The following is a 19,239-nucleotide window of genomic DNA, read 5'->3' on the forward strand; positions in this document are numbered from 1 at the left end:
AAATATCCAAGCTGTCACACTGATGGCTTACAGAAGAACATTCTAACAGTATAACCCCATTCCTCTCAAGAACTGCACAGAAATTTAACTGTACCTTAAACTTCAGAAGGTAAGGCTGTCTACAGTATTTTCAAATCAACTTGGTTTCCACTACATCCTAACATGCAGTACTGGCTAGTACATTCTCTCTTGTCCGATACTACATCGAACTCCCCTCTGAATGTCAAATAATCCAACTTCAAACCAGGCTGCACAAATGGTGACAGCTAAAAGCAATTTAAACTTCAAGTGAGACATAGTACATTGCATAATACTCATTCAGTCCCTGAACTTGGATTACAACCAGAACATTGGTAGTTATGGACTTTAAAATGGGATTTAAAACTAGGACTCCCCTAGTCTGTGAGCATTCCTAATATGCTAGAGGCAACAACAACAAATACTCATGCCTTAAGGAACGGTAAAAGACTTGGACAAACCAGACAAATTCAATAGAGGGTAGAGTTTCTTTTACTTCTTTTCTCCTCACAGAAAACACTCAGGAAAAAAGTTGATGTTATCGTATAGACAAAATGCTTTTTTGTACTAGTCCCAAACCTTAAGCAGGAGAGAAACTGGAAAACAAGTCTGCTGGTATAGAAAGTTCCTAAACCCAATGCAAGTCAAGACAACTCAACATCTGATAAAGCTACATGGCTGTTCTAGTTACTACTAGCCACAAAGAAACATTCCATACACATTCGTGAACAACTAAATTAGGATGTTTCTATTTATTCATTTTAGCTTTATTCCAGCCACTTTAGTGGTCTGGAGGAAGGCACACAACTGTTCTTTAACAAGAGCAACCAAGGCTTTCTCTTCAAGCCACAACAAAGGATGCCTCCATGTATGCCAGAATGTTCCCCTCAGCATGGCTGAAGTTTTTTTCAGGGTTTTGTTGGTAGTGGTTTAAAATCATGAAAGCTTCTCAGCTTTAATTTCTTGTATATATCTTATAATAAGCAGAAAAACGAAAAGGATCTCTTAGGTCCCCAAGTCCAACTTCTTCCTACTGAAGGAAACTATATTGTATAGCCCTCAGCGTGTGCTCAATTAAGGTAAGTCTTTAAGGCGCTTACCTTTTCTTGAGGAAAGATATTCTAAAAATCTCTTTTTTTGGGGGTGGGGAGAACAGAAAGTAGAGATTTTAATGACAGAAAATACATCATTTTATAACTTCAGTGCCCTTGTTTTTACACAGGCATTGTACTTAAGGGAAGTAAAAGCAATAATTAAACTAATGTTTGCTCACTCTGCCCTCAAAGTATTTACCAAGAAAAAAAATACAATCAACATCCTCTCTGACTATTCTGCTAAAGTTAAGACAAATATCATCAGTTTCACTTCCCAGTTTGCCTTTCCCCTGATAATGCTGGCTCATGCTTCAGACTCAATTCCCCTTTTGTGGAGCCCAAGCAGCAGGCACGCAGTACTCCACATGCAGCCTCAGCAGCAGCAACTATGACTCCGCTCATTTACCTGTCTCCACTGGAGTACACTACACAGAATCTCTTACCACATTTACACCTTTATCGTTTGTACGTCCCCGTCATACTGACATCCTTGTGCAAAACCTTGTGCTTGCACGTTTCCAAATGATAGGCTTTCAACATATGAGCTCTCCACGTTATAGCATGCTGTCTCTAAGACACCTATATTCATGGCCACTGAAGTATTCCTGTACATGACTGTACTCTCGTATTAGTCAAAGTAAGAATCTGTCCTGCGTTAAAGTGTTTAAGAATAGAAAAGGCAAGATACACTCTTCTTATTTTGGTGCAAGTTTTACTGCTGTTACTCAGATTTTCTTGAGCAACTTTGACTTCATCTTCTCTTCCCACTGGCAGGAGTTTGAAGGGTGGTACAGCGAAGTATTTCTGCTTCACTCACAGTCAAGGCATTGGTTCTTCTACCCTATAACCAAGCAGTGCTTTCGGGTACACCGCATGACTTAATTAAGATGCTTAATTAAAAAATTCCCAGCTGGATCCACTGATCTCCACATCAATTTTAGTCCAAAACTGGAAACTTAGTCCATTTGCATATGCTTCTACCACCACCTCTGAAGAGCTCCAAAAGCTATTATCAAAAAAGTTGTGAAACATTTAAAAAAACATATTTAAGACATTAATAGGATCTGAAACTTCAAATTATCATGGCTTTCTTTTTTAATCCAAAGATGCACCACTGCGTTCTTTAAACCAGACCCATTTTAAAGTTTGCCATTCCACTTGCTCTTTTCCCTCAAAAAGGATTTTTATATTTGTAAAACATATTTGCATAAAACTGAAACCCACAAAAAAAATCCTGCAAATGTAACATCAGCTAAACTCTGGCACTACAAACAAAACCCACAACATTTCCCAGAGATAACTCCATTCAAGAGCTCTGGCTCCATGCAGTTTCAAGCACAAATACTGACCACAACAAAGGAAAAGGAGCAAGAAAGTGAGATGTGACAATTTAAATCAGAAGAGTCTTTATATGTGAAGAGAAGTTACTAATATTTTGACAAATATGGAAGAGAAGGAGCGAGTACTCCTCTCCAATTTTTCTTCTCCATGAGAAAGTTACTTCAATAACAACTGCATTAACTTACAACTTCAGTTAACGTACCAACTGTCTCATACTCATCTAATGCATCCTGAACTCTTAAAAACAAGCTCACTGAAGAAAGAGTATTTTTTGTTTGTTATTTATTTTAAAGCTTTATCCATTTTCAGAAAACTCCATTAATCTGAATGATTTCAATAAGCCAAAAAGAGCACTTGGTTAGGCTCTACCTTGCTTCTTTCCTAGCAGCCATTTCTGATGCCAGGTTATTCTCTTGACTTCTTGTCACTGTCACAGCACTGAAGCTGAAGAATGTCAACAAAAGCTCCCCAGTCTCTCACAGCTATCAACAGGGAAGAGGAACAAGTTTTCAACAACACCTAAGTTGTAAACTCTTCCATCATTCAGATGATGACAGCTGCAGACAAAAAAAGAACTGTATGTCCCAACCGTCTAAGCCATCTAAAAGATGGACTATTTTGTGCATGTCAAAGTCAGAGCAAGCATTAAGCACAGCCTTAAGCAAAGCGCTGCCTAGAAATGAAGTACAACAGTCTCCAGCAAGAGCCTCTTACCACTAATCGTCTAATCCTTTCACCGGCCAAAGATTTAAAAGGGAGAAAATAAAAGGCATTCTGGACTGTTACTGTACCTTAGTAGGATTCTGGCATAAGGTTCAGCGTTATCATTTCTTCTCTCTCATTTGAGCAGATTAGAAGGAAAAAAATTTAATTTGACATCTGTTTCACATATTCAAAATTACTTGGAAGATGGAAGCAAGCCATCAACAGAATTTTACAAAACCAAATTATAATTTTAAAAGAAGTTATATTAACAGTAGTTCAGGATTCCAGCCTTCCACAGTAACCTCACCTGTACACTAAGTAAGACTGTAGCTTTGAGAAGCACAGAAAAAGAAGTATTTGCTGAGTTGTAGTCAAAGTTTCCACACCAAATGGGAAACCACGTACCAGTACAGATAATCATTTTTGCTCTAAAGTATCTTTATAGTTTCTCACGTGAGAGCTCTAGACTTTACAGTTTCACACATCCCTCTTATTTGTATATCAAAAAGCTAGGCGTAAGTCAATTAAAATCCCTAAAAAAATTAGGCAATAAAGTAACAAAAGGCAATTCTTTGATTTTCAAGGTCCACATCAAATCTTTGACCTTTGCACCAGAGCACTAATAAAATGTAAAGAATGTATCTATCTATACTCCATAGATGTACAAGACCAATAATTTATTTTCTTCTTTGGCTCATATTCTATGCAACATCTGGTTTCTACACACAATCTTCAGACACTTGCCCATTTATTAAATAAAAACTAAAGTGACTACTGTGAATAGACAGTTATGTATTAAGGGATGAATATTCTTCATGCACTAGCATTTTACATCAAAATAATTTACTTATACCGTAAGTTCTTTTGGGCAGACACCCTCTATCATAAGCTTGGTACTTACACAGCCTCTGCAATATGGTCCTGCTCTATGCTTGAAGCTCTGAGCAGTTCTTCACTTGCTCTACATTTTTTTGTGTTGAGTAAGAACCACAGGATCAAAAATTGAAGGAAAGCATTGTTCTTCTCAGGACCCACATGAAGTAAGCTCTAGAGATCCCCCACAGAATGTCTGCAGTTCTGAACTGCAGTACAGGACTACCAAACTAGAGCAAGCTTTCATCTGAACAGCACTTACGTCAAAAAAACAAAATTCAGAGCTGATTTAAACCTCTAACTAAAAATACAGACTCCCCAACCATACTAAGCTTTTCCAAATACAGTACATTTACCTAAACTCAAACGCTAAGTTCTTCCAGACTAGATAAGAGGAATACTTTTTTACCAAGAGGGTGGTGAAACACTGGCACAGGTTGCTCAGAGAGGTGGTAGATGTCCCATCCCTGGAAACATTCAAGGTCAGGTTGGACCAGGCTCTGAGCAACCTGATTGAATTGAAGATGTCCCTGCTCACTGCAGGGGGGTTGGACTAGATGACCATTAAAGGTCCCTTCCAACCCAAACTATCCTATGATTCTTTCAAACTTTGAGCTACATGCCAAGGCTAGGACAAGCCATTGCATACGCTAAATTCCCAGACTGAAGCTAACCCCTCTAAGATAATCTATCTAGCCTTTAAGTGTTGAAGCTGTGGCCAGTTTCACAGATCCTCATCTTCACATCCAGTAACTGCCAGCAGCACAAGGCTACTTCATCCCAAGGGGAAAAGGAACAGGATCAGTGCACTATAACTGAAATTCATCCCAGGACCATGCAGAAATAACTGGAATGACAGAAAATAATACCGTAAGGGACCACAGGCTGTCTTAATTAAAACCTCTCCAAACTTCTATATATAAACTACCTGGCAAACTTCTTCATTTTTGAAACTGCCACTACTGGAAATCTGACAGCCTTCCTAAACTATTCTAGCACTCCCGTTTTTCTTAGAAGTTGACTCAACTAACTTAAAGCATGTTTGCTGCAGTTTAAGCCCACAAATTGTTTCATCTCCAGGGGAGAAGACAACAGCTTAGTCTTTTCTTTCCAAGTGCCTTTAATGTGTTTAGAGAACATTATCAAAAGAAATCTCCCTTCAGTCTCCTCTAAAAGAAATCATCCAAAGTGCTTTCAGCTTTCCCTTAGAGCACATCTTCTAGATCTCTGACCGTTCCCCTTTGCGTGCAACATTCTTCCCCCAGTACAATACCAAAACTAGCTGCTGCATTTTAACATAGGCTTATTAGCATGCCAAGAAGCAAGAAGGCTAACTTCATGTATTTTACATGACATTCCTGTTAATACATCCAGTAAAAAATTTGCTAGTTCTGCAACATCAATTGATTCATGGCCACTGTGCAAACACCTAACTCGAGATTCTTCTCTGCAGATCTCCTGCCCTCCCGGTTATATCCCACCCTGTTATCCGCACAGCCAAGTCTTACTGAAGACTAACAGAGTACATCTACCTCTGTTAAATTTCATCCTACTTAGGTACCACTGCTCTGTCAAGATCATTTTGAAGACATGCTCTTTAGTCCTTGGAGTGCCTCTGAAGAGAATGCAATCGGCAAGTCTAGAAATTTTACTCAGATCAGCTGCAAAAAACTTACTACTACACTTAAGAAAACTCTGCAGAACCCCCTTGACCCATCCTTCTAGTTTTGACTATGGGTCCTGACTAACTTCAAAGGAACATTTATTTTATAATGGCTGCAGACCCTTCTTAGACAAACAAAAGCCTGAGTTTCTGCCAGGATATATAAAATAGTTAACAGTGTGAAAGTGAGCACAAATAATATAAAGACATTTCATTTGTAAGGACAGACACACTGGGTCAGATCAAGGCATTGCCTAATCCACTTTCCTGTCTTTGAGAGCAGCCATAAGTAAGCACCCAAAGAATAACACCACAGCAGTTAACAGGAGGTATGCATACACATATATGCCTTGAATTATATATACACGTATGCCATATATTTTAAGCACATTCAGTAGCTTTACCCAACAATAAATTACATCGTTCTCCAGCACTGCATCTTGTTGCCCATGTCCAACATCAGTTTACGGAAACAAAGAGCTCTCAGCTGCGCAAAGCCAAAAAAATGAAAATGATGCTGTGACTGAATTACTGTAGGCAAAAATTAACAGTATTCCATAAAAGTACACATTTGAAGTTTTAAGTGGATGATGTGTTTTTAAACAAGCACTTTCATGCTACACAATTGACTCCATTTACCAGCATGTTCCATGGCAGATCTCCTTTTAAGAGGTTTCAGTTATGTGGTCTACATATCCTTTTCTTCAAAGAACAGCCACGGGGTGGGTCACTTCGTAAGAATCTGAAGAGTACTGTATTCTTTAAAAGGGCAGTTTCAAATATCTTCTAGAGGATTTCAGCTATTTCTCTTCTAGTAGCACAAAGGAATATTTTTTTTCTTAATACTATGCCAAGATGAAGCAAAAGTGATTCATAACTGCACCAGTCTACCTTCCTGCATGCTACAGAAGAAAACACACTCTTGAACTTTCAGTAGCAGTGCCAACTCTCTAGTCGGACCGACCAACTTCCAATATGTTACTACAGTTCAGCTCCATTTTTCACACCATTTAAAGAGTTATACATTATATAGTCTATCTCAGGACATCCAAAGAGATACATTTTACAAAGCAGAACATTTCATATGTAATTTACAGATCTGGTAGAATGCTAGTATTATTGCATTAGGTCTTTGTACTTTCATTTAAAAATGGGGGAAGGGTACTATAAGGTAGTTGTATATTTAAGGTTTAATGACTTACTTTCCATGCAAGCACAAAAACTGCTACTAAATATGGTAGAGCTGATTCCACACACAGAATAATTCCATACAGTAGGGTTGAAGAAAGTGGTAAGAAACAGTGGTCAAATAATCACTACCTGATTCGCTGCATGTTTTTTAAGTATGAGTGGGTTTCATATCAATACAGACAGAATGAGAAATCAAAGTAAAACAGCACACGAGATGCCCAGAGCAATTCAAGGGATTTCAACAAACAAATCTCCAGGAGTTCAGTAACATCTGCTCTCTTCAGTGTCAGATGAAAGCTCATTATTCCTCTTCATCTGCAGACAAATTCCCCACCCCTTTATTAACTATTTTTCCTGACAAAATCTGGGGCATTATCTGAATTTTTAGAAATACTTGCCTTTGTTCTCTACTATACTTAGAAATAACAGGTCTTTCAAATATATTAGAGTCATAACAAATTGTATCTATAGTCTCAAAGCAAAAATGTAATAGCCTATGTACAGCAGTCATCTAGAAAGTCTAGTCCTCGGCATCGACACTTTGTTCTCCTTACTGCATAAACACCCTGCATCCGTTTCACAATTTAATGGACTACCGATACATTTTTCATACACTTCTTCCTCATATTCCCCAGAAAAACATTTGGCATACTAGCACAGCAGACAGAGATGTCAGTCCTACTAGCCTTTTTTTCTCCCCCTGCCAGAATTGCTTACTCCATTCACCCAGACTCAAGGCATACGTGCAAAGTACTAGGTGAGGGCTGCGCACCTCCGCAGATGAATCCATACACCAGCAAAGCCCGGTGCACCACGACTTGGGGACTTCACTGGAAGCACAGCAGTACACAAGAATGCTGGGAAAGGTGAAAGCACCACAGTACAGAAGACACTAGGCTGCACGGTAAGCGTGAACAGCCAAAATGAGCAAGTTAAAACCTACATGCTACCAGTCTTCCCAGATACTCAAAACAAGAATACCATGAGCAGCTTGGAAAGTAAATATGAACTTTTGTACTACAGTAAGAATGGTTCAATGCAATGCTTGAATCAGCTAGTCAAAAAAAGTGACAGATAGACCACAGTTTCCTTAAAAATAGACAGACGCACACCTACTACAGGTGTACTTACAGGTGTAAGGTTACAATTGGTTTGGGGGTTTCGGTGTTTGGGTTTTTTGCTTTTGCAATAATATCCTGAAAAATCCATGGGTATTGTTACAGGTTCACTAAATAGTGCTGCAAATACTTGCAAAACTTTTAAGTGTGTCCCAAGCCTCCCCCTATACCAAAAACTTTCAAACTCACTGAATGAAAATAAAGTCTTATTTTGAAGTCATATAGCAACCATGTCCTTACCTGAAAACTAACCTCCTGTGAGTTTTAAAAATACTCAATTTTATAGCCACATACACACAAAAATCTCGACAATTTAAAAGTCAGAAATCCCATTTCCTACCTTACCAGTATGTTCTTTTAACAATTGGCTTGCTGACAACCTAAGTGCAAAATCTGCAACCAGGAGAAAAGTCTCCCATAGTCACAACACTCAAAGGGAAAAAGGCATTTAGAGTGATAGAAGACAGCACATTAGGTCGCAATGTAGCTTCTTTCAGAGCTCCCCGAGCAGCATCAAAATTAAATGTTAATGCTAGTGGGATAGGACATTACCAAGTCACAGAACGTATCATGTGAAGTCAAATGAGAAACAGGTTCGCTATTTCTGACAAAACAATTATTGTTCAAGTATTAAAACATTACTCCCAAGTTTGGTCTGCAGAAATGTAATTAGTCAACCCAGATTTGGCAGAACATTTTAAAGCAGTCTGTAAAGGCTTTAAAGCAGAAGCTCTAAAGCAAAGCCTTCACAGGCTATTGCATAAAGCCAAAGTGTTGACACTACACAGAAAATGTTGTTTGTTGCCTCATGAATATCTATACCTGTCTGCAAAATCCCACAGGCATTTCAAATGTGCCACCTGGGAAAACAGCCGCCATTCTTTTGCTGTCACAAATCCCAGCAATGCCCTTGTCAGCTTCCATGGACACCGAAAGCCAGTAACTCCAGACAAAGAGAAGCTTCGGTCCATTGAAGTTGAGCCTGTCATGAAATAGAAGAGACTTGCAGATTTGGTACTATTCACTACCCTACGAAGCCTACTACATTTCTAAAACACATTCCGATTGAATGTCATTCAGAGAATTTGCTGGCGAACTTCATATCCAGACATGTGAAGAGTCCAACAAATATACTCAACTGCCATGCCCATGTCACTTGCATATTAAAAAAAAAAAAATCTATACGCAACCCCAAACTAACTCATGCCTACTGCACTGATCAAGGAAGAGCAAGCTCAAAGTCGAGCTCAATCTAAAAATGCCAGTACCTTCCCTTCTAGGAGTGGCAGTCAAACCGCTCTCTGCCCTCCCACGGACAAGTATCATCTGAAGTTTGGGTCCAACATTTCTGGAATAGTAAAGTTCTCCCACTCTGCACAAACCTCATGCTTTTGTCTCTAGTACATTCACTGGTTGATGCACTAGAAAACAAAACCAGACAAACAGAAAAAAACCACCTAGTTTTCCATGGGCCTTCAAAGCATTTCCCCAAGACTCAAATCAACTCTGTAGTCCGTTGTGGTTACTAAAACATGTAATCCAAAATTAACGATTTTTGTAAACCCATTTCAAAGTCTCTAAAACTGAAATTTGATTAGTTAGGTTTCTCTATTCTCAAGGTACGCAGAAAAAAACGTTAACTTGCAACTACTACACTGCATTACACTATACATACCCATGGCTCCCAAGCCAGTACCTACAATCACAAGTAAGATTGCAAGATTAGAAGTGAAATAGACAACAGATACTATCTTCCCAAGGACAACATTATTTTCCATTTCTTTAGGTTACAATTGAGCAATTGTATATATAAAGAAAAACTCACCTGCAAAAAGTATTGCAAGAAAGTTTTTCTTCTCTCAGCAAGGCATAAAACGTTCTTTCTGATGCTGATACTCAACCTCCCACAAATATGGGGAAATTGATTTATGGCTTCATTCATGGGGATACATATCTGTGCCAAATGATTCATGTTTACTTGGCCAACAACCAAATATTCTGTTTATTTAGGCTGACAAATTTGTGTCCCCTTCCTCCCTCAAGGAAACCCACTCATACAGGTTCAATTCATTGTGTCACTTTTTTTTTTTATAGATACTTAAATGAAGCACATGAGAGATGGGATACAAGTAATAATATAGGTTCTATGTAACTGTTTGCAGCAGGGTGTGAATCAAGAAATTCTTCTTTGCAGAAACAGTCACATTTTAGTTTATCTTTCTGCAAGACATATTCTTGGCCTGTCTGAAAATTAAACAATTGCCTGCATTCCTGGCAAAAGATACTACTTTGAACTACAGGGCTTGTAGCCGACAAGAATTATATTCCTACTAAAAAAGTCAAAACAGACTATGTGCTACAGTTGTGGCTGTAAGAAGTCTGCCTTGGTTGGAAAAATTCAGCTGCTGCTTCCCTTCTGGTTATAACTTCAGAGCCAACACCCAACTTCTCTCCTTCTAAGTGCTCTGATCCAAAAGCCTGTGGCAACTTTTGCCGCTACACTCAAACACTTACCTTCATGCATGCACAGCAGCACAGTATCCCTAAATTCCATATACCCTCTACAGCATTACTTATCCAGTGGTATCAATCAGGAACATCTTCCCTTTCTCTTCTGATCAGCACATCTCTCTTTATGATCATCTACTGTCAGGCACTTGGACTACTAACAGGTTTCTTCAAATCCACCCAACTGCCTGAAGAGACATGTCGAGCAACGTAACTATACCACTACACATTCCTGTGATACATTATGTTTAAGAGATACTTTCCAGACTCAAAAATAAAATCAACAGATACTACCTAAACAAAGGAAAAATACTAGCAGCTATCTCTAATAATTCAACTCAACCTTATCGTAATACCAGCATAACAGTCATTCACTACTTTCAACATGACTACATTGGTCATTATAACCCACAAAACAAGAGGCGCTCAGCCTTATTCAGACCTATTACAAAATTATGAAACCGTACTTTTCTTAGCTGTAAGTTCTTACTTACAAGCAAGCTAAAGTGAATTTCCTATGGCAGGCACCAAGGCCCTCTGCAACCCCACAGCGCTATTCATTCAGCTAAATTGACTCCGCATTACTAACGCAGAAACCTTGCAAATCACCAAGAAATTAATCACGTGGAAGATACTTGGCAACTCATTTTTGCCCAGTTAATGTCAACTCACTAGTCAACTCCATGTGCAGGAAACAGTGGTACTGATACTAATTTAACAGCCCCTCAGCTGATGAGGCTAAGCCAGAAAATACTGGGTCCACTGCTATGGAGAAGTGGCAATAGTCTTTGGCAAGGACTGGTGCTATCCCTTCAGAAGGAGCTGTTGCTCTATGGCTTTTGTTTAAAAAAAAAAAAAAAAAAAAAAAGCCCTCAGTGCTTGACATCGACAAGCTATCTTACCACTTCGCTTTCTTCCATTATAAGACAGACTAGGCAAGAAAACAAATTACCTTAAATGCTTAGATCTACTTCCCGTCTGCAAGAGATAAAAGTACAGAATGAACTGCTTTGCTTTTATTTCCTTTTCTGAACAACAGACAAGTCATCTGTGGCAAGAGCACCTAATGAAAAGATTCTTTGATAGCACTGATCATACAAGAAAAATTACTGTCCACTTCTTTTAGAGGCACATCAGTATGACTTCTGGGCATCCACATTTTTGACAGCCCTCAGAGGGTGATATAGAAATGCTTTCAGTAAGGTCTCCAACATGGATTTCTGTTGAAATCACCTCACCTCTCCTACTGCACAGACAGAACATCACGCAGCAGCACTGTGAGAACATAGGATTGAGTCAAACATGCACCGTCTCACGGACTACACCTAGATACCTGACGCCCTCTCTACAGCATGGTAAGCCGCTACCAATGGGAGCGGGAGGGATTCTGAAGATTTGATGAAAGCACTTCTACCTATAGTGGTTATCCAAATCTAGTTTGCAAAAGCTTTGGGTAGAGCTTTATTTCAGGCTTCTGTTTAACAAGACACAGCAGCGCTGACCATGAACATCTTGTTTGAGCATGGCTATGATGTTGTAGCTATTTCTCACAAAGGTGTATCTTGCTACCATGTCTCACGCCCTTCTCATCTTAAGACCAGATTGTTGCAATGCACTCAATATACAACTACACTTTAAATAAATTAAAAAGTATAAAGTGGCACAGACCATCATGCCTCCAAACTTAGGTCTTCCCCAATGGCAGTATGCAGCATTTCAGCAACAATCTCCATCAGATGAGAAGTGCCAAGGGAGTTCCTGGTTTTGCACCTAAAGAGAGGGAGTTTGACCTGTACAGTACTCTATGGGTTTGAGCCTTTATGTCTGAGGGAGTATCTTTTCTTGCCACATTGTAAAAGCTGTAATTAGCATATATTTTCAACATACATAAATAAAAGAACACCTATTTGTGCAGCTTACTGAAGGAAGTGCTGACAAGACAAAATTTTGGATTCTATATGGACTTGGGTCAAAGAAAAATGAAGAGAGCTGTTTTGCAAGGCATTTGAACTTTCAATCAGCTCCTTTTCATAGCTGCTTGAATTTAAAAGTTTTGTTCGTCTTTCAAGGCTGCACTGGGCTGATGCTCATTAAATTCAGAAAGCAGCCAAGTAACTCCAGCAGCCATAGAGCTTCTGCAGGAGACAGCCACTTTAGCACTTCCCACACTAGCTATGGGTGACTGAAAGTCCTCAGAGTAGAAATTAAAAAAAAAAAATTAACAAAAACAAAAGGAAGAGAACTCCAGAAAAATGTTCAAGTCTTAAGTCTACAGAAATTTCTGGAAACTCAAAGCTAACAGACCTTCCAATTTAAAATGGGACTCATCAAGTCATTCAAAACAAAAAGACCCCAACCACCTTGCACATTAGCTGATGTGTTCAAATAACTAAGGGGTTTAGCATTAATTAAATTCAGAAAATGCTAGAGCTGGTCACAGCACAAAGCTTTAACTGCAGGCTTTTTGCAGATACAGACATCCTATAAGCTTTCAGAATATTCTTCACATCACTCACCCATCCAGTTCAAGAAAGAGCATGGGGCGAGGGAACAGCAATAGCCAATATCCCACAGATTTGTATCATTACGAAGACCTGCAATAAGTCAACTGGACACCAATATTGGAAAAATCCTTTATGTTTTATCTAAAATAGCGCTTAAAGATATAACTCATCAACATTAAAGAGCTCTTGGGGCAGTAGAGGGAAACCCTTCAGTCTGTGGGGTCGTCTTCAGCAATATATGCCAAAGAACTACTTCTTTTCTTATCCCCCAAGAAAAAGACCAGAATACATACACCACCACTGCTTTGTGACACCTACAAGGCCCTATCAAGTCAACGGATGAAGTGATACAACAACTTCCAGAGCCGGGATGCGTACAGGCAAGGAACATACTCCATAAGCCATATGGGTTTCCACAGCTTTTTAAATAGTTGGTTAAAATATGGCTAAGAAATACAAAAGGCGAATCGAGTGATAATACAGCAGGGGATCACCTCCAGGAAGCTGTTTAGAGAAGAAGAAACACGCAGAACAGAAACACAATGAGAAGAAAAGCTTCAGGATAAACCCCAATAGGTCTTACAAGAAAAAGAACAACTAAACCACCAACCCACAGAAGTAAGACGTGGGGGACACAGCAGAATAATTAGTCAAATTGTCATTTGACAGGTTCCATTGGCAGGCCTCACTTTTTCACTAGTTATTTTTCTGCTAAACTATTCCTAATGACATGAATACAGAGAAAATAGTTTGGCAGTGTTAGAATTAAGTACAGCAGACAGCTGTTTTATTCCTTTTCAGACTGCAAGGCATGACTTTGGGGCACTATAGCATGAGGCACTTTTCACTGTAGCGCATGTGGTCATTAGCTGACCCCGTTAGTGCAATTTTTTTTTCAAGTTTAGGCATGAGGAAAGCTGTTCACCCAGCAGCAGTCAGAAAGCTGGACAGGGCTAGGATCAGCGACAGCCAGACACATAACACTCAGCAGGCTTCTGGAAGGGAGTGATCTTCCTCTCTCCAGCAAGGAGAGCAGGATGGGCGGCTTCCAGTTTCAGAAACCAATTAGGCAGAAACTGCTATCAAAGCAATAGAGAGGGCCCTACCCTAACTGGGTTGAGAAACAGAAGGTGGCCTTATCTCCATCATTTTGCCAGTTTCAACAGCCCCACTCATTCCTTCTCCCTGAAGTTGACCAGGGTGCTCTTTTCCAAGGCCCTTCCTACACACCTACCTGGACATCACACAGTATTAAATTAAACTGTCACCTAGACACCACATGCTACCCAAAAAGCAGTCACTTTTATGTCCTGGCTTGTGGAGTGGCTACTAACAGAGCAACAAACTCCCAGACTTTACTCCTTCATGAACCACTTTTTAAAGAGCCATTACGCCAATGAAAGATGCATCATGCTCAAATGCCAGCAGTAGTACCATGTGTGAACAGTACACAGCAAGATAGGTTTACCAAGCTATTGTGCTTTCAGGAGATTATACAGTACAAAAAACAGTGACTCTAAGAAGAAAATAAAAACTTCAACAAAACCCAAGTTTGGCACCATTGTAACATTCTTCCAGAGAGTCCAAAATGAATTATTACAAGATTGTCCTTTAGATTTTGCAACCAAGAGTATGTGTACAACATTAGAATTAGCTAAAGCAAATAAAATTGCCTTCCTCGCCCTCCAAGCTAACAAATTCTGCATAACCAATTACAGAGCCACGACACTCACACATGGAGCAAAAAACTCTTCATGGCAAGCGTTAGCCACGACATTATTTACTGCAGACCAACAAGATAATTGGCTCCAGTTACAATAAGTAGGGCTGTCTACAACGAGTTGGTGTTGCTTGAAACACTTATTTTCCAGAAGCTCAGGGAAGAAATAAAAAAAAAAAAAAAAAAAAAATCAATTCCACAGTCATTAGACAAAAATTCTCAAACTGCAAACTTCAAGACTTCTATTTTTATACAGATATTTTTGGTCATGTGTTACATGAATACCCTTTATATTTCAGGATTATTTTTGTCCCATTTGGGAAACAATGTACATTTGGAAGCAATGCAAGAACAACTAGGTGAAGAACAAAAGAAAGCTTCAAGCTCATACGTCTTCTCTTATACTATAACTAGCAGGTTGATAGTATCAGCAAGTGGAGAACTGGAAGCTCAGCTCCCTCCCGTTGAGGGACAGGCTCAACACAAGGAGAACACACACTTTTTTTTTTGCACAGGGAAAGCCTACAAACCCAGCAATACAGAGCTGCACAAAGAATAACCTACTTGAGAATTACTTCAATGCAGAAATCCATACAGTGGGGTGGAAAAAATGGTGGAGTGATTTCAAAACCACCAACATATAAATAGAGGAAGAAAAAACAGTCAGATTTCAGAAGGTACTCTTGATGCTGGTATGGCTTGAAAGAGATATAAGAAGACCACAGGGTTCCTACTCTTGCAGAGATGTTAAAACCCTTGTAACATCTATTACAGAGCAATGAGAGCAGCACGCATGAGAAGTCATCTTTCCCAACAGCCAGAGGAGTAGCTGTTGGTAATCTCCCATCCTTTCATTCAAGGCTCAGACTTTCTTACCTACTTCTGAGAACAAAGTCTCATAAATTAAGCCTAATAAATTACACAGGGAAGAGATGAAAAATCCTTGCTCACTCCTTCTCCCCCATATAGCTTGGGGAGAAGAGCAATCACCGTACAGTTCTAGTACTGCTCCTCCCAGGTAACACAAGGATCAGCGAGCCCTCCTCTACTACTTTATCAATCCTTTCCTCATTGCTTGGATCCACCCTTCCTAGATAACAGTTGCAGTGCTCAGCCAGGAACAGCAATAGCTGCAGAGACACCACAGCAAGAGTGACTTCATAATTTAATTTCACCACTACTCCAGGCTTACAAATAAAAGCAAAAAGGTTGACATCAAACAAGTCAGGTTTTGCTCCCTGATGACTCGGAAAAGACCCGCACCAAGACAGAGGTACTAAAGATGTCCAAGAGACTCAGAAGATACCAATCCATCAGTTTTCACCTACTTCACAAGGACTCTTTTGTCCCAGCTTTCTCTCAAAAGGGCTCAAAATGTAACTAAGTACCAGACTGCAAATACATAGCAAAATGAAAGAGCAGAGCAAACTCTGTTCAAGACACAAGTGATTTTTTTCCCCCCAAGCTCTCAACACTGGTAATAGATAACTTGCTACATCATGCCATAATATGCTAACAAAACTCATGAGAACCAGAAAAATATAACCCTTTTTGACACCCAGGAATTTTTCTCTCTTACAAAGCAAAAAAAAAGTTAACTTCCTGGGCTGTCTTACATGGATAGATTAACTGAAAATATAAACTGCATTTCCCCACAGAGTCCTTATATGTGGTTCTCTTGCTTTGTTCTGACATTTTTTTCCAGACAGCAGAAGGACCAGGAGCACATGACTAGAGCGACTGTGGGGGTTATCACAAGTGCGTGTGCTTTATGCTACGGCCTTTGTCTCTCCCTCAGTGTTATACACTTGGGATTGAATCATATTTGCAAACTTGTTGGTCTGCATCAGTTAGCACCCTCTTCACAGGCAAGCATCTGTCTAGTCTGTGACCTCAAATAAACGGGAAAGGAGCATCAATGACCTTTCAAGAATCAAGCTGTAGAGCTCGAAAAAGACAAATGTAGTTGACAGGTCTAGGTCCTGCTTGGTTTAGACAGCCACCTGCAGAAATACTGATCAACAAGACCTGCTTCCTATTCCACAGGCACATAAAGTAAATCAATAAATTAAAATGGAGTCACCCACAGTTTTTCTCCATGCAGATCAAGAATCCTTAATAAATGCTAATGCTGGACCTGATCAAACATACGCTCTTATACTGCTAATAGGGGTTAACTGCACCCGTGTTTTTTGAAGTGCTGCAGGCACGTTGATCATGCAGATACAAGGTAGACTACAGACCCCGAGTCAAATGCTCTCTTCAAGGCTTCAACCGCAGTGGAAGACATTTCAGTGCAGAAAAACGTCAGAATTTCTGATCTGTGAAAAAGCTCACAATCTTATAGCGCTTTGGCACGAAATGCATAAAACAACGTGATATATGCATGCATGCACACACAGAGCCATGTCAGGTGTGGCTATACGCAAGTATCAAATAGATCAATTGAATGGTAATGCATATCAAGCATTCCTGGTCCCATAAAGATGCCACCCCGCATTTCCGTAAGAAAAGGAAAATATCGCTGAAAACTACGCTATTGATATGAATCTGGAAGAACAATTTAGCTGTTAATATGAACATATGCAAATCAGGAGTTAAGAAATGCCGTACTATAAACACATAGCCAATCTCAGCGACTCAGAACAGGGCCTTTTTCCATTCGCACCGTACATTTGTTCAGATTTAATACATATTTTTAATTCACATAAACCAGCTAATCCCACAAGCTAGAATACGAAGGATGGGCACGTATTAAACACGATCTCCAACATGCCTCTGCAGAATAAAGCACAGGCCTCATTCTTAAAAATATTCCTCTGATCAGAAAACTGGAAAAGGCATGCCGAGCTTGAAATAACTACTCCATAGGCTCACATGTCAAAATAATCATTTTCTTATCCCCTCTATTGAGCATTTTACCAGAGCCTGGAGGATATTGGAGAGACACCTTTTGTAAGCTCCCCTCCCCCTCCTTTTTTTTTTTTTTTAATGGGCTGGACTAAAAGGTGCTCACACCCGATCTACGGGTGCATGGAAAAAAATCTTCCAAGCTCTCTCCTTCAGAGCCAGGAGTGCTTAAAAACACATAATGAACGTGAATGTCACGGCCGTACCTGCGTGCCCGCAATTCGTTTCCTCCTTTCGAGGAGGAAATAAAAAGGAAATACAGGCTACGGGAGCTCCCAATCCGCTTCACAAGGGGGGGGGGGACGGGACAAAAAAACCCCAAACAAAACAAACAAAAAAAGGCTTTTTAATTAGCCAGAGGCCGCTTACAACGCTGGCAGCGATCAGAGGCTAAGGGAGAGGACAAACCAACCGGCATTTTTTTGCCCAACAGGCCCCAAACGAAGCGGCGGCGTGCGCCTATTCAAGGTTAATGGGGGGGGGGGGAAAGGGAGCTGCCTCAGCCGGGGCCGGGGCCGCCCGCTCGGCCGCTTCACCTCCGAAGGGAAGGCAAAGGGCTGGGGGGGGCGGGGGGGACACGGACCCCGCCAGAACCAGACAGACAGACGGACAGGGGCGGCAGGATACTCACGGCTAACTTTCATGCTGCCGAAGGCCGAGGGCTGCTGCACCGGCTTGCAGCTCTCCGCGAAGGAGGTGGTCCTGGGCCGCCCGGACATGGTCTCCCGCTCCTGCTCTGCCCCGATCACCTCTCTTTTCCTGCCTTCCCCCTTCGCCTCGCCCCGGCGGCTCGGCGGGCCCGCCTGCCGCTCCCTCGCTCGCTCAGCTGGAGGAGACGGGCGGGACGCGCCACATGAAACGCCGGGACCCCCCCTTCCCCCCCCCGGGGAAGCCCCCTCCCCTCTCGGTCTCTGTCGCGCTCTTCGCCCGCCGGCGGCGGCGGCGGCTGCTCCTTCCTCCTCCTCCTCCTCCTCCTCACGCCGCCCGTTCCTCACAAAACCATCCTTCCCGGCAGCGCCGGTGGGTCCGAGAGCCGCCTCCGCCCAGTCCGCAGCCCCCCCGGCGCCGCTCCCGCTGCCGGCCCCGAGCGAGGGGGGTTTGCTAGGCCTCGCTGCCCCCACCCTGGGCGCCAGTCACATGGGGCGGAGGCTCACGGCCCGGCTCCTCCGATCCCGTCGCCGGGGTCCTCTCTCTTTTTCGTTCCCCCTCCCTCTCCCCTTTTTTCTTTTTTTTTCCTCTTTTTCTTCCTCCTCCTCCTTCCCCCTCCCCTCTCTTCGCCTTCCCCCTCGCCTCTGAGGGAGGCGGCAGGGAACGGGACTATTTTTTTTCCGCGGCGGAGGGATCTCGGGGCTCCCGGAGCCGCCGACAGGAGGTGATGCGGCCGCTCGCAAGGCGATCCGGCAGGGGCGGCGGGATCCGCGGCGGGCGGAGTAGGGGTGAGGCGGCCCGGGCGGCCTCGCTCGCTCCCTCGCTAAGGCTTCTCAGTGCGGCGCTGAGGCGGCGGCTCCGGCGCGGCTCCTCATTGCGCCCGCAGGGGCAGCTGGCGGCGGCTCAGGCTGGGGACGCTGCACTGCGGGCGACGGCCGGCGGCGGC

The 19,239-nt window shown here is 41.7% G+C and overlaps 1 protein-coding gene across 3 annotated transcripts in view; it reads right to left on the bottom strand.

Moving 5' to 3' along the window:
- The window catches only part of GSK3B (glycogen synthase kinase 3 beta), a 151,433-nt gene extending 132,195 nt beyond the window's left edge, over positions 1–19,238 (bottom strand). For 2 of the 3 annotated variants that reach the window (XM_010567463.1, XM_010567462.1), the window contains exon 1: positions 18,277–19,238. In XM_010567463.1, the coding sequence (XP_010565765.1) occupies positions 18,277–18,364 (88 nt within the window). In that variant the 5' untranslated portion in view covers positions 18,365–19,238. The remainder of the gene's footprint in view (positions 1–18,276) is intronic. The other variant, XM_010567465.1, reaches the window with a different exon arrangement.
- Between the last annotated feature and the right edge of the window lies 1 nt (position 19,239).

Source organism: Haliaeetus leucocephalus, unplaced genomic scaffold (genome assembly GCF_000737465.1).
Source record: "Haliaeetus leucocephalus isolate CR32 unplaced genomic scaffold, Haliaeetus_leucocephalus-4.0 Scaffold228, whole genome shotgun sequence".
NCBI lineage: Eukaryota > Metazoa > Chordata > Aves > Accipitriformes > Accipitridae > Haliaeetus > Haliaeetus leucocephalus.